Below are 15,956 nucleotides of genomic sequence, written 5' to 3' on the forward strand. Positions count from 1 at the left end.
TCTGTGATGAAAACTTTCTACAACTCGACACAACTAGAACATGAAGCGATTTCCCGTAAGTTAGCTCTATGGCGGGCAATTAAGATTTTTTAAGAAAAACCCGAAAATTTTACCGTTTGACTTTCCGGGTTTCTGAGTTTATCAGCGTTTTAAGAAACGACTACCTGGAAGCACAAGTAGTGCTTTTCCCTTCCCAATTAAAAGAAAACAAATTGAACTAGCTAATTATCTCATAAAGATCACTGATTCCACATGAAAACGATGTGTAGCCATTTTGGGAAACAAGGTAGGTTTAATAATAACGGCAATATTTTTGGGGTCGTAGCTTTTGGGGTCACAGGTTTTAGGTCTTCGTTTTGTAGACACCCAACTTACACGTGTTTTGAAGTGAAAACTCTTTTGACCGATTACTTCGTCGAGATCAGAACTTCCTGTTCTCACAGATATGGCGAAGCGATTTCTTATGGGTGTTTTTTTACAATACAATAATAATTTAAATAACTGAATGTCATTATCAATAAGAATTCGAAAGAATAAATCTGCCCTTACCCTCCTTTGTTGTTGATTCTTGCCTGTGTGAAGCTAGAAAGCGAGAACTTGGAGGTGATTGATCGTATGTTCAAACCTACCCGCGTCTCATTGGCTAATAAAATAATAACCATGGAATGGCTTCTTCGTCAACTGCCAAAAGGTTGAAATGAAAATCACGTGCATATAAACAGATAAATCAAATGAATTTTGGAAAAAGAAGCCAAATATTAAAATAATTTTTATACTTATTCTTGTTTTCCGGATTCCAGCTTAAGTGTTGGATTCCGGATCCTAGTGTGTGGATTCCGGATTCCAGTAGCATGGATTCCAGATTCCAAGTCTCATTTTTTCATGGATTCCGGATTCCGGATTACCTGTCATAGGGCGAGTTCACGTTTTCAATCTCAGGAACCCATATACAGTTTCTCAGTTTTCCATATTTGTATGTGAACGTATGGTAGATGTTGTTGTTGAAAATCACTCGGTTGATTGCCATTATTAATAATAAGAAATGTCTATTGGCAGACCATTACATTTTTGATGAAGGGTAGGGCAAATACAAAAAGAAAATACAAATTGGTGCACAGTCCTTGTGGGGAATCCCCGTTTTAGTCACGTGACGTGGTCTCTGCGTATATACCATTAGCCCCCGAAGCTGTATCAGTATCCATTCAATGGTGGGGCTGTCAACTAGCGCCACTAAAAATGGCTTCAGTGAAGCCAAAAAGGCTATGAAATAGCATTTCATAGCATGGATTCGCTTGGCATTTCGCACCTTAGCCTCGAGGAGCAACCCGGAGAACACGAAAACCAACACGGAGTGGGCTGTTCGTACCTGACAAGAGTGGGCAGAAGAGAGGGATTAGAACCAGAGCTGTGGCAGCAGTAGGATCGGATAGTTTCGATAGTACGTGTTCGATTGTAGGGTTGATAAAGTAATGAGAGAGGATGTTTGTAAGGTTGATAAAGTCATAAAGAGCGAGAGCGAAAGTGGCAATAAACCCCTAAAAACAGGTGCAGGTGTAAGAAATTTATATTTGAAGTTTGTCATGTTTATGGTCCAATAGATTTTGGATAATTGTAAAGTTAAGTGCCATATGGTTGGGGTTTGATATTCAGCATTAAGGAGTGCAGGTAGTGAATTGATTTAATTGCTCATTATAAATGCAAGGGATGTATACGAGCTTCCCTGGGATGTATCTATATACATCCCTTGCATTTATAATGAGCAATCTAATTCAATTCATCAGCCCTGCTCTTCCCTGCTAAATATCAAAACCCTCCCCGGGCTCTTAGCTACTTGCCTATATATTAATGAGGTTTGTACGTGAAATACAGCCCTACAGAAACAATGGAAACCGTGTCAATCATGTAATAATGAAATATAAATGAGGTCATTATATGATTGTGATTAATCAATGTTGATATATTTATGAATAAACTGTTACAATTATACCCAAGGATCAAAGCTAATTATTTTTCAAACTGCTTTTGTGAGACCCCTTCATAGTTTTGGGGCTCACATTTTAGTTGCAAAACTGTTGCTTTACATAAAAAATCAGATATCCTATATTTTGTGAATAATGATGATCATAATAAATAAAGGTATTATGTCTATGAATATACCAAAAGCACAATTAACAAAACTACCCTTGGCATATTTTTTTATACAGTCCCGGTACCACTAAAAGCATAAATCAAAATGATTAGGGCCTGAACACATTTTAATGGAGAAACTATTGGATCTGTTCACGTTTTCAATCTCAGGAACCCATATACAGTTTCTCAGTTTTCCATATTTGTATGTGAACGTATGGTAGATGTTGTTGTTGAAAATCACTCGGTTGATTGCCATTATTAATAATAAGAAATGTCTATTGGCAGACCATTACATTTTTGATGAAGGGTAGGGCAAATACAAAAAGAAAATACAAATTGGTGCACAGTCCTTGTGGGGAATCCCCGTTTTAGTCACGTGACGTGATCTCTGCGTATATACCATTAGCCCCCGAAGCTGTATCAGTATCCATTCAATGGTGGGGCTGTCAACTAGCGCCACTAAAAATGGCTTCAGTGAAGCCAAAAAGGCTATGAAATAGCATTTCATAGCATGGATTCGCTTGGCATTTCGCACTTTAGCCTCGAGGAGCAACCCCAGCCACTTTCTCACCCGTTAGATCATGGTGAAATGGGCCAAAATGTCGAGATTTGTGGGGAAGGAGAAACTAAACATGGCGGCCGTTGGAGATCATCAGAGTCCCAGGAATCTGGGTATATGAGTGAAAGCGAACAAGAATCTCAAGATATATCGTCGAGTGATACACAAGATGGTTATTATTCAGACTACGGCTCGCAAGATATGCCAATGGAAGCCGTGAATATCGCAACAGAGGGCCCGGGAGAGAGCTATTGCGTCGACATACGAAACAAAGGGAATCTTGTGGTGACACTTGGGGATGACGGAGCGCACACTTCCAATAGGCAGTTGGCCTTGCCTTCGAAGCGTCGTAATACAGATGCTGGTCACGGGGAAAGCAAGATTCCGAGACTACACAAAAAAAATTCCAATCAAATCGTGGGCGCGACTTCCAAGAAACAGAAATCTATTCCACAATACTTTCGCAAACAGAAGAGACGTGAGGTGGTGGGCTACAAAAGAGGTGATGAATTAGATAAAAAGATTCTCTCAAAAAATACATACATCGACATTAAAGAGAACTCGGGTTCCATTCAAATTTCCAATGACGCAAGCAAAGAAGATCTTGAAGATTGCGTGACAGACGGAAGGTCGCGTAACACATACCACATCAACATAATGAACTCGTCGGGGAATATGGCGATAGGAGACAATGCAAAGTGCGAACATAACTTTGTCACAGGAGAGTGTGTGACAGCAGATGGATTACATCCAAATGTGGTAGTATCCCCAACAGCACCCCTAGTGGTGCGAGCTGGCAAATCAGTGGCCAAAAGAACACAACTGATTTACAAACTGACTGGAGACATTTACCCATTACGTGAAAACGGAAAATGGGACTTGTTTTATCAATGTGTTAATCAAGGGATTAAGATCGCTCGGGATGCTGGGCAAAAAGGTGTTCAAATATTTTTAATGATTGAGAAAAGCATTGGGCTGAGTTACCAGAAAAAGAATGAAGAGTCTCTCAAGCTTCTTAACAAGGCTAACAAAGAGATCTCAGAACATGCCCTGGAAATGCGAGAATTCCTGCTTGCACTTTCTCACAGTCAACTTGCTGCTCTTTACCGAAGAGAAAAAAAGAAATTGAAAACTTATGATGCATTAGCAAAAGCACAACAGAATGCAGAAATGGTTCCTTCTTTTTTGGTCAAAGGATTTACTGCATATGAGAGAGCAAGCACGCTATCACTAGAACTTTCACTGGTTTCTATTTCAGAACCGGACAGAGATGAGCTAAAAAAAGAAGCCAAGGATGCCTTGAGGCTGACTATATCATTCTGTGAAGAAATGCTCCAACAGAATCCTGGATTATATCTTAGAAAACAAATTTTTGCACTGTTGAAACTTGCACTTCTTGATCTCAACTGTCGCACCTCAGCGGCTCGCAGTCAGCCTGTCAGTGAGAGAGATGTCAATGAAGCAGAGGATTGCATCAAACACACAGAGCAGAAATACAGTCAACATCTTAATAATTCTCTAAAAATCCAACTTTACACAGCACAATGTGACCTGTGTTTCCGTAAGGCCCAAGTACAATGCCAGGAAAACCAGACAGATAATGGTCACAAGCAGTTGGAGATTGAGCTGTACCAGCAAGCAATGGTGTATGGGGAAATGGCATTAAAGATGGCGCAGAAGATAAACTTCCCCATAGATATCCAAGCATTACAGGAGAGGCTGTCTGAGCTCAGAGTTCTGAGTGGAGATGCAACTTGTTCCAGGATAACTGAACTCTGAACTCCCACTTCCCAAAATGCTCAAAAGAGTCTTAAGGACTGCTGTTTCCATGCATTTTGGGAAGTAATTGTACAGATATTCTCAAGAGAGAATTGATCCTTTTGTGGTGGTGTACATGTGATGATAAAAAGGAAACCAATACACCTGCATATATAGATGTGACATAACCTTAATATGATAACCTTGGTTATCCTTTAATTAGTAAACGAACTTTCCATAATAAACCAACAACAACTTGACAGGCCGTTCGCCTGGGAACATGTGAGTCACCTGAGCCTACACTATTTACAGGGGTCTACTTCCTGACACAGGTATCCCGGTCAGTATATGACACTTAAAATTCAGCAAGTTAGTAATAGGTTAATTACCGAGATCAGAGGCAATAAGCGATATACATCCCGAGGCCGTAGGCCGAAGGCTCGAGGTAATTAACTGACTTATTACAGATTGACAAAGGTTTCCACGCAAAAATGTTTTTCAGAATCTTTATCTTTGAAATTGAACCCTGATTGAACGAAGAGTGGTGTGGAGGATTCAAGCGGCATTAGCACATATATCGAAAAGTTATTTCTGCAATTTCTACGGCAATCAAAAAGGAAAACTATTAACGATCAACCACATCGGTATGTGCTAAATAGTCACGAAAACTATTTCATCCTTGAAAAGAAAGGCCTTCGCGGTCATTTATGAGATTTCACAAGCGTTTGAATGAGATTTGTTGCACCCTTTATTTTGCATAACACTCGAATTTTTCTGAGATGGAGAGCGACGAAGGCATGTCCTAACTGACAGAGAATACGTTTTCGCAAGCCGAACAGATTCTTCCGGATTTCGATCTTGTCAGAACGATCCTTGCAACAACAAGCCGTTATATTACAATTCTAAGTGAAGAAGAAGTTGAGAAGAGAAAGCACGACAGGATTCCGGAGAACACGAAAACCAACACGGTGTGGGCTGTTCGTACCTGACAAGAGTGGGCAGAAGAGAGGGATTAGAACCAGAGCTGTAGCAGGATCGTATAGTTTCGATAGTACGTGTTCGATTGTAGGGTTGATAAAGTAATGAGAGAGGATGTTTGTAAGGTTGATAAAGTCATAAAGAGCGAGAGCGAAAGTGGCAATAAACCCCTAAAAAAACAGGTGCAGGTGTAAGAAATTTATATTTGAAGTTTTATCATGTTTATGGTCCAATAGATTTTGGATAATTGTAAAGTTAAGTGCCATATGGTTGGGGTTTGATATTCAGCATGAAGGAGTGCAGGTAGTGAATTGATTTAATTGCTCATTATAAATGCAAGGGATGTATACGAGCTTCCCTGGGATGTATCTATATACATCCCTTGCATTTATAATGAGCAATCTAATTCAATTCATCAGCCCTGCTCTTCCCTGCTAAATATCAAAACCCTCCCCGGGCTCTTAGCTACTTGCCTATATATTAATGAGGTTTGTACGTGAAATAAAGCCCTACAGAAACAATGGAAACCGTGTCAATCATGTAATAATGAAATATAAATGAGGTCATTATATGATTGTGATAAATCAATGTTGATATATTTATGAATAAACTGTCACAATTATACCCAAGGATCAAAGCTAATTATTTTTCAAACTGCTTTTGTGAGACCCCTTCATAGTTTTGGGGCTCACATTTTAGTTGCAAAACTGTTGCTTTACATAAAAAATCAGATATCCTATATTTTGTGAATAATGATGATCATAATAAATAAAGGTATTGTGTCTATGAATATACCAAAAGCACAATTAACAAAACTACCCTTGGCATATTTTTTTATACAGTCCCGGTACCACTAACAGCATAAATCAAAATGATTAGGGCCTGAACACATTTTAATGGAGAAACTATTGGATCTGTTCACGTTTTCAATCTCAGGAACCCATATACAGTTTCTCAGTTTTCCATATTTGTATGTGAACGTATGGTAGATGTTGTTGAAAATCACTCGGTTGATTGCCATTATTAATAATAAGAAATGTCTATTGGCAGACCATTACATTTTTGATGAAGGGTAGGGCAAATACAAAAAGAAAATACAAATTGGTGCACAGTTATGATAATAATGACACCCCCCCTGTCGTTATACACACATACACGCCTCCAAATCTCTAATGTCCTTGTGGGGAATCCCCGTTTTAGTCACGTGACGTGATCTCTGCGTATATACCATTAGCCCCCGCAGCTGTATCATATACATTCAATGGCGGGGATGTCAACTAGCGCTACTAAAAATGGCTTCAGTGAAGCCAAAAAGGCTATGAAATAGCATTTCATAGCATGGATTCGCTTGGCATTTCGCACCTTAGCCTCGAGGAGCAACCCCAGCCACTTTCTCACCCGTTAGATCATGGTGAAATGGGCCAAAATGTCGAGATTTGCGGGGAAAGAGAAACTAAACATGGCGGCCGTTGGAGATCATCAGAGTCCCAGGAATCTGGGTATATGAGTGAAAGCGAACAAGAATCTCAAGATATATCGTCGAGTGATACACAAGATGGTTATTATTCAGACTACGGCTCGCAAGATATGCCAATGGAAGCCGTGAATATCGCAACAGAGGGCCCGAGAGAGAGCTATTGCGTCGACATACGAAACAAAGGGAATCTTGTGGTGACACTTGGGGATGACGGAGCGCACACTTCCAATAGGCAGTTGGCCTTGCCTTCGAAGCGTCGTAATACAGATGCTGGTCACGGGGAAAGCAAGATTCCGAGACTACGCAAAAAAAATTCCAATCAAATCGTGGGCGCGAATTCCAAGAAACAGAAATCTATTCCACAATACTTTCGCAAACAGAAGAGACGTGAGGTGGTGGGCTACAAAAGAGGTGATGAATTAGATAAAAACATTCTCTCAAAAAATATATACATCGACATTAAAGAGAACTCGGGTTCCATTCAAATTTCCAATGACGCAAGCAAAGAAGATCTTGAAGATTGCGTGACAGACGGAAGGTCGCGTAACACATACCACATCAACATAAAAAATTCGTCGGGGAATATGGCGATAGGAGACAATGCAAAGTGCGAACATAACTTTGTCACAGGAGAGTGTGTGACAGCAGATGGATTACATCCAAATGTGGTAGTATCCCCAACAGCACCCCTAGTGGTGCGAGCTGGCAAATCAGTGGCCAAAAGAACACAACTGATTTACAAACTGACTGGAGACATTTACCCATTACGTGAAAACGGAAAATGGGACTTGTTTTATCAATGTGTTAATCAAGGGATTAAGATCGCTCGTGATGCTGGGCAAAAAGGTGTTAAGATATTTTTAATGATTGAGAAAAGCATTGGGCTGAGTTACCAGAAAAAAAATGAAGAGTCTCTAAAGCTTCTTAACAAGGCTAACAAAGAGATCTCAGAACATGCCCTGGAAATGCGAGAATTTCTGCTTGCACTTTCTCACAGTCAACTTGCTGCTCTTTACCGAGGAAAAAAAAAGAAATTGAAAAATTATGATGCATTAGCAAAAGCACAACAGTATGCAGAAATGGTTCCTTCTTTTTTGGTCAAAGGATTTACTGCATATGAGAGAGCAAGCACGCTATCACTAGAACTTTCACTGGTTTCTATTTCAGAACCGGACAGAGATGAGCTAAAAAAAGAAGCCAAGGATGCCTTGAGGCTGACTATATCATTCTGTGAAGAAATGCTCCATCAGAATCCTGGATTATATCTTAGAAAACACATTTTTGCACTGTTGAAACTTGCACTTCTTGATCTCAACTGTCGCACCTCAGCGGCTCGCAGTCAGCCTGTCAGTGAGAGAGATGTCAATGAAGCAGAGGATTGCATCAAACACACAGAGCAGAAATACAGTCAACATCTTAATGATTCTCTAAAAATCCAACTTTACACAGCACAATGTGACCTGTGTTTCCGTAAGGCCCAAGTACAATGCCAGGAAAACCAGACAGATAATGGTCACAAGCAGTTGGAGATTGAGCTGTACCAGCAAGCAATGGTGTATGGGGAAATGGCATTAAAGATGGCGCAGAAGATAAACTTCCCCATAGATATCCAAGCATTACAGGAGAGGCTGTCTGAGCTCAGAGTTCTGAGTGGAGATGCAACTTGTGCCAGGATAACTGAACTCTGAACTCTCACTTCCCAAAATGCTCAAAAGAGTCTTAAGGACTGCTGTTTCCATGCATTTTGGGAAGTAATTGTACATATATTCTCAAGAGAGAATTGATCCTTTTGTGGTGGTGTACATGTGATGATAAAAAGGAAACCAATACACCTGCATATATAGATGTGACATAACCTTAATATGATAACCTTGGTTATCCTTTAATTAGTACACGAACTTTCTATAATAAACCAACAACAACTTGACAGGCCGTTCGCCTGGGAACATGTGAGTCACCTGAGCCTACACTATTTACAGCGGTCTACTTCCTGACACAGGTATCCCGGTCAGTATATGACACGTAAAATTCAGCTAGTTAGTAATAGGTTAATTCCCGAGATCCGAGGCAATAAGCGATATACATCCCGAGGCCGTAGGCCGAAGACTCGAGGTAATTAACTGACTTATTACAGATTGACAAAGGTTTCCACGCAAAAATGTTTTTCAGAATCTTTATCTTTGAAATTGAACCCTGATTGAACGAAGAGTGGTGTGGAGGATTCAAGCGGCATTAGCATATATATCGAAAAGTTATTTCTGCAATTTCTACGGCAATCAAAAAGGAAAACTATTAACGATCAACCACATCGGTATGTGCTAAATAGTCACGAAAACTATTTCATCCTTGAAAACAAAGGCCTTCGCGGCCATTTATGAGATTTCACAAGCGTTTGAATGAGATTTGTTGCACCCTTTATTTTGCATAACACTCGAATTTTTCTGAGATGGAGAGCGACGAAGGCATGTCCTAACTGACAGAATACGTTTTCGCAAGCCGAACAGATTCTTCCGGATTTCGATCTTGTCAGAACGATTCTTGGAACAACAAGCCGTTATATTACAATTCTAAGTGAAGAAGAAGTTGAGAAGAGAAAGCACGACAGGATTCCGGAGAACACGAAAACCAACACGGTGTGGGCTGTTCGTACCTAGATAGATAGACTTTATTTAAGACACGCTTGCCCCGTCAACAACAGCTGATTTCCACAAGGGGCGTGTGGAAAAAAAATATATATATATATATCTATAATAATTAGAAATATAACTATAAGTAAAAGTATTTAAATAAATAACGAAAGAAAAAAAAAAAAAGAACTTGATCTATGTGGATATATAATACTATAAATACGCTAAACTAATTATTTGTTTAGATAAAAGTGTGAGCCTCTAATTCTCTGACAAATGATGATAAACTTGTACAATCTCGACTAGCCTCTGGGAGGGAATTCCATAATTTAGCTCCATCATAGCTGAAACTTTTTTTCATAAATTCAGTTTTTGGGAGTGGCAGCTGTAGCGAGGTGGAGGAGCCTCTGAGATTGTAATTTGTAATATTTTTCTTTAAGCTGAAAAGGTCCGTGAGACAGTTTGGAGCCATATCATGCAAAACTTTAAACATTTGTTTGGCTTTTGTCTTTGCTCGCTGGGTCTCTAAATTTTGCCAGCCCAATTCAGCTAGAGCCTCTGTGGCAGGGGTGTCATTTGACCTGTTTGTGATCACCCTTGCCGCCCTATTTTGCAATTTTTGAAGACGGATTGTGTTACATTGCCCAAGAGTATCCCACACCTCGCTACAGTAGTTAAGGTGTGGTTGGATGATTGCATTATAAATAGAGACTAATGTATTTTGATTAGCAAATTCAGAAATTCGTTTCATGGCTCCTATACCAGAACTGACTTTTTTAGCAAGAGAATCAATGTGCTGATCCCAATTTAGGTGTTCGTCAATTTCCACACCAAGAACCCTACTTTGCTGAACTTGTTTTAGTTCCTTGTTATCAATAGAAATAGAAGGTTTGCAAGGAAGGGTTCTTAGCTTGTGGTGGGATCCTATTAATAAGAATTCTGTTTTTGCTACATTGAGACTTAATTTATTAGCCAAGAGCCATTCTTTCACTTGCTCAAGGTCCGAATTCATGGCCAACTCAACTTCCCCTACTGTACTACCAGACGCTGTCAAGTTTGTATCGTCAGCAAATAATCTAGGAGTAGTGTGCAAAAGACACTCTGGTAGATCATTAATATATAAGAGGAAGAAAAGTGGGCCAAGAATTGAACCCTGAGGAATGCCACATGTGATTTTACTTTCAGAGGACACTGTACTGTTTAGCTGGCATTTCTGTTTACGGTTGGACAAATAAGATTGAATTAATAAAAGGGCATTTCCAGTGATACCATTCAATTCTAGTTTTCGAAGCAAAATGTCATGATTAACGGTATCAAATGCCTTTTTTAGATCCAAAAATACAACTAAATTAAACTTTTGTCTGTCCATGTTAATATACCAGCTATTAGTGCTATCAAGGAGAGCAGAAACAGTAGAGTGTAGTCTTCGAAAGCCAAATTGTTGTTCGGATAAAATTTGGTTTGCTGTAAAATGATCGTATAACTGTTCATACATTATTTTTTCCATTAGTTTGCTAATCACTGGTAATATACTTATTGGTCTATAGTTGTCGGGAATAGTCTTAGAGCCTTTTTTAAAGAGGGGCAAAACCCTAGCCATTTTCCACTCATCTGGAAAACAGTTGGAAATTATAGAGTTGTTAAAAATGTAAGTGAGAGATGGAGAAATGGCATGGGCTGCACACTTGAGTATTTTTCCAGAGATTTTGTCAATACCAGTCGCTTTGGCATTAGAAAGGCAACCCAAAAGCTTTAGTACTTTTGTATTGGATACTAACTTAAAACGTGACATTTGAGCACTACATGGCTTAATAAAATGCTCAAATGATTTACTAGGGTTGACAAGAGTGGGCAGAAGAGAGGGATTAGAACCAGAGCTGTAGCAGGATCGGATAGTTTCGATAGTACGTGTTCGATTGTAGGGTTGATAAAGTAATGAGAGAGGATGTTTGTAAGGTTGATAAAGTCATAAAGAGCGAGAGCGAAAGTGGCAATAAACCCCTAAAAAAACAGGTGCAGGTGTAAGAAATTTATATTTGAAGTTTTATCATGTTTATGGTCCAATAGATTTTGGATAATTGTAAAGTTAAGGGCCATATGGTTGGGGTTTGATATTCAGCATGAAGGAGTGCAGGTAGTGAATTGATTTAATTGCTCATTATAAATGCAAGGGATGTATACGAGCTTCCCTGGGATGTATCTATATACATCCCTTGCATTTATAATGAGCAATCTAATTCAATTCATCAGCCCTGCTCTTCCCTGCTAAATATCAAAACCCTCCCCGGGCTCTTAGCTACTTGCCTATATATTAATGAGGTTTGTACGTAAAAAAAAAGCCCTACAGAAACAATGGAAACCGTGTCAATCATGTAATAATGAAATATAAATGAGGTCATTATATGATTGTGATTAATCAATGTTGATATATTTATGAATAAACTGTCACAATTATACCCAAGGATCAAAGCTAATTATTTTTCAAACTGCTTTTGTGAGACCCCTTCATAGTTTTGGGGCTCACATTTTAGTTGCAAAACTGTTGCTTTACATAAAAAAATCAGATATCCTATATTTTGTGAATAATGATGATCATAATAACTAAAGGTATTATGTCTATGAATTACCAAAAGCACAATTAACAAAACTACCCTTGGCAAGGCTATATATTGAAAACATCAAGCAACCCCATTAAGAAAAGCTGTCACATACAAATATTTAGTATATAAAAAATATATCCATAGGGAAAATAGGTGTATGCCCTTGCACTGTGCAATATGTCTTCCTTGTTATAATGTTCCATAGTATCTCTTCTTTGCTAGTAAAGGCCACTTTTTTTGTATTTTATTGGGCTTGCAGGAAGCTGGAAAGGTATCTTTGACTCGAGTCAGACATACCTTTGCTGCTTCCTGCCAGCACAATGAAATACACAAAAAAGTGGACTTGGCACGAGGTGGTCTTAGTTGGCATGAGGCAGGTAAAATGGAGAGGGGGAAATTAACTAAAATCGTTAAATTTCGTCTTATTTCTTTATTTTTTTATTGGCTATATAGTTTTAAATAGCAAAATGAACGACCTAAAAAGATGGAAAATTAAGATGTTAATGTTACAAGCTTGTTATTGCAAGATTCCATATTCTACAGCAACGCAATAATCAAAACCATCCTTTCAGGTCATGGTGCACGAGATCTCCCATCTGTTTTGCTTGAAATTTTAAATGTCACAATTTATAAATTTAAATGTCACAATTAATAGCAAAGAAATAGAACAGGTAGATTCTTTTAAATTTCTTGGTATCTACATAGACTCAAAACATAATTGGCAAAGTCACATCAACATCGTGTGTCAGAAAATAGCAAAGAACATAGGAATAATAAGATATATAAGCCGCTATCTTCCACAGAAAGCTTTAATGACACTTTACTATTCCCTTGTCTATCCATACTTAACATATGGAAATATATTATGGGCAAACAGCTTTTCTTTAGACAAACAAGGGCATATCAGTAAAAAGTTAGACAAACTCTTAAAACTTCAAAAGAAAATAGTTAGAATTATTTCATATTCACATTTCCTAGCCCATACGAAGCCAATTTTTAAAAATCTGAACATTTTAAGAATAGACGAGACCCACTACTTGGAGACAGCTACTTTTATGTATAGGTTAACTCACGGTATATTACCAAACATTTTGGTCACTATTTTAAAAAATGAAACACAGTCACATTCTTACAGTACCCGAACTTCAAATAATCTTTACATTAAATTCAAAAAAACTTCATTTGGACAGCAATCCATTTCTTATAGAGGGAAAAAGCTGTGGAACAATTTGAATTCTGAAATAAAATCAAAACCAAGCATTCCATCTTTCAAAACGAGCATACGGAAACAGCTTATTGATGACCTGGGGCATGATTCATAATGTTTGATAAAATAACTAGATGATTGCTTGTGATTTATAATCAGCATAGTTATACTTGATTACCAATGACATGTAATGATTTAAAAAAGTGTACTGTGTTAATTACATCTTAAGAGCCAAAAAAAAAAAAAACTTTGAAAACTCTGAAAACTATAAAAGGATTCTATAATTACAAGCTTTGCTTCCTTTAGAATCCTTTCCATTTGCATATAAATTCGATGTAATTACATAGAAAATGTATCAAGTGAATGGATAAATAAATGAATAGAATGGAATGAATGGAAATGAGGCATTGTGTTTATGGAGCATGCGCAATGAATGGCAGTAATACTCTAGAGGAATCTAACCGGCGACCAGCCTTCCCCTGTGTGTCTGGTCAAGCTGTATCAAGCACTTCAATGTCCTCTAGGTGAGCGCTACCAAGCAATGGCCAGCTTCTGCTCTGTGGTGGAGTTTGAACAATTCCAGGAAGCTCATGTATGGCTTAATAAATGTTTAGAGATCTTTAAATCTACTACGAGATAAATTAAGCAATAATACCGCCTCAAATGTTGTAGATTACCTGGCAGATTAAATGGTAAAGGCCATTATTAAATGCGCTTATCACTTTCGTCATTTTCTTGTTTTTTTTTTTTTAATTCTTTTCGAAATTTATTTACATACAATCGCAAATATTTATTTATACAGTCCCGGTACCACCAACAGCATAAATCAAAATGATTACTATTTCGGGCGTAAAAACACAGGGTACCCAGGTATCTTTTTTTAAATATTATATTAAGGTATTATATTAAGGGAAAGTTTGTTCGGGGGGGGGGGGGGGGGGGGGGGGAATTTGAGAATTTTGATAAAAGTAAGGGATAAAATTAGTTAACCCCCCTTCAGGAGGAACAAAATTTACCAGGCCCCCCCTTACGCTTCCCCCATATTTCCGGTGCCCCCCCCCCCCCCACCCTCACGAAAACCGTAGAAAGAAGCAGCAAAGGATCGAATAGCAATGACAATGTCAAAGGCATGCGATCAAGAGATTAGCTGCAAGCTGGACAGAAAATGGAAGGGGAAAAAATTGGCTGAATTCAGGAAAAGTGAAGATGCAACTAACTCCAAGGCACTCAATTTCTCAGAGATGCAACTAACTCCAGGTTGCAACCCGATAATGGTTGATACTATAGATGCGTAAATGAAGCAAAAAGGCTTTTCGATCCTCTCCTTGCAAGAAAAGCGCAGCACAAGAAAAGAGGAAGAAAGAGAGTGAGAAAGACAGCGAATCAGATATGAGTGTTGATTTTGATGACGGGGAATGAGCGCTTGTAGCATTAAAACGTTTTTTTTATATTTTAGATATTAAACATAAGTACTTTATAATATTATATAGCGGAAACCATTAAAAAAATGCATATAGGGTGTATACAGGTTTGCATTGCATAGATAAAGCGTGGTTTAATACGTATCCTTGACTCCTGGATTGTGCATGCCAAATAACTGCCCCCAAACCGAGACACAAGTTGAACCAAGAAGTCTGATTTGACACTTTGACACTTCTTCAAATTATATAGTAGAGACAACACCCAAAGGAACCAGTGACCCCCCTTTTAAAATCCAAACATTTTCGACGCCCCCCCCCCCCTTCAGACCTCGGAAATTTCTCGCCCCCCCCCCCCCCCCCCCCCCCCACAGCATCCTCACGCCACCCCCCTTTGGGATAATAAATGAACTTTCCCTAAGCATGTAAAGCATACAGTATTCAGTATGAGCATGGAGACATCTTAAGCCATTGACCCCTCAACCGGCCGTGAGAAAGACCAACAATCCAAAAAAAATCATAAATGAAAAATGAGATCACAATGAGATCAATAGTCAAAATACCACACAAGGGAAAGAGATCAGCCAACACAACTTAAGACACACAAAAATACCTTTATTCTGTTCATCCAGGTCCTTTTTCATGACTTCAAAACATAATGTCGGTCAATGATTGCTCCATGAAAGAAATCATCAGGAGTCTTTTTTCCTATTATCAAGCAAATCAATTCCTCAGGTCATACAGAAATAGCAGTGTAAACAATTTTGAAATGAACTTGGTTAAAGAAAAGACGGCTCTTAGGTGAGATGTTGCTGATTCCTTAGATAGCAGCAAAGTGTTTTTGTTTTTTTAAGTGTGATGTGTTCTAAAATGCAGAATCAAATTTTCTCGACAATAACAACCTTGAATATTATTTCTATTGATCGTTTGTTTAATTCTCTTTTAATAGCCCAGGGTACTATGTTTTATGTACTTAAAAATTTTCAGCCTTGGAATACTTAGCCCAAAAAATAAGAACGGCCCAGCCTTAACTAAAAATTAGACGTTCTTATAAAAAAGAGTATATTCTCGAAAAATGACCTAAATCCTTTCCCCGGCTACAAAAAAGCGACTGTCCTTACGACTGTTACGACTATATGGAACATATATAAAAATGTTACACAAATAATCAATAGCAATCATATTTTTAAAAGGTCTTTTTA

The 15,956-nt window shown here is 38.4% G+C and overlaps 2 protein-coding genes across 2 annotated transcripts; both read left to right on the forward strand.

Moving 5' to 3' along the window:
• Window positions 1-1,173: 1,173 nt before the first annotated feature.
• LOC125567856 lies at window positions 1,174-5,608 on the forward strand. Its single transcript, XM_048728540.1, has 2 exons — window positions 1,174-1,318; window positions 2,678-5,608. Exons 1-2 carry the CDS (start codon window positions 1,283-1,285, stop codon window positions 4,466-4,468), a joined length of 1,827 nt encoding a protein of 608 aa, XP_048584497.1. The 5' UTR covers window positions 1,174-1,282; the 3' UTR covers window positions 4,469-5,608.
• Window positions 5,609-6,675: 1,067 nt separating this feature from the next.
• On the forward strand, window positions 6,676-9,185 carry LOC116613262. Its single transcript, XM_048728538.1, has one exon. It carries the CDS (start codon window positions 6,764-6,766, stop codon window positions 8,588-8,590), a length of 1,827 nt encoding a protein of 608 aa, XP_048584495.1. The 5' UTR covers window positions 6,676-6,763; the 3' UTR covers window positions 8,591-9,185.
• The last annotated feature ends 6,771 nt before the right edge of the window (window positions 9,186-15,956 follow it).

Source organism: Nematostella vectensis, chromosome 6 (assembly GCF_932526225.1).
Source record: "Nematostella vectensis chromosome 6, jaNemVect1.1, whole genome shotgun sequence".
Classification (NCBI taxonomy): Eukaryota; Metazoa; Cnidaria; class Anthozoa; order Actiniaria; family Edwardsiidae; genus Nematostella; species Nematostella vectensis.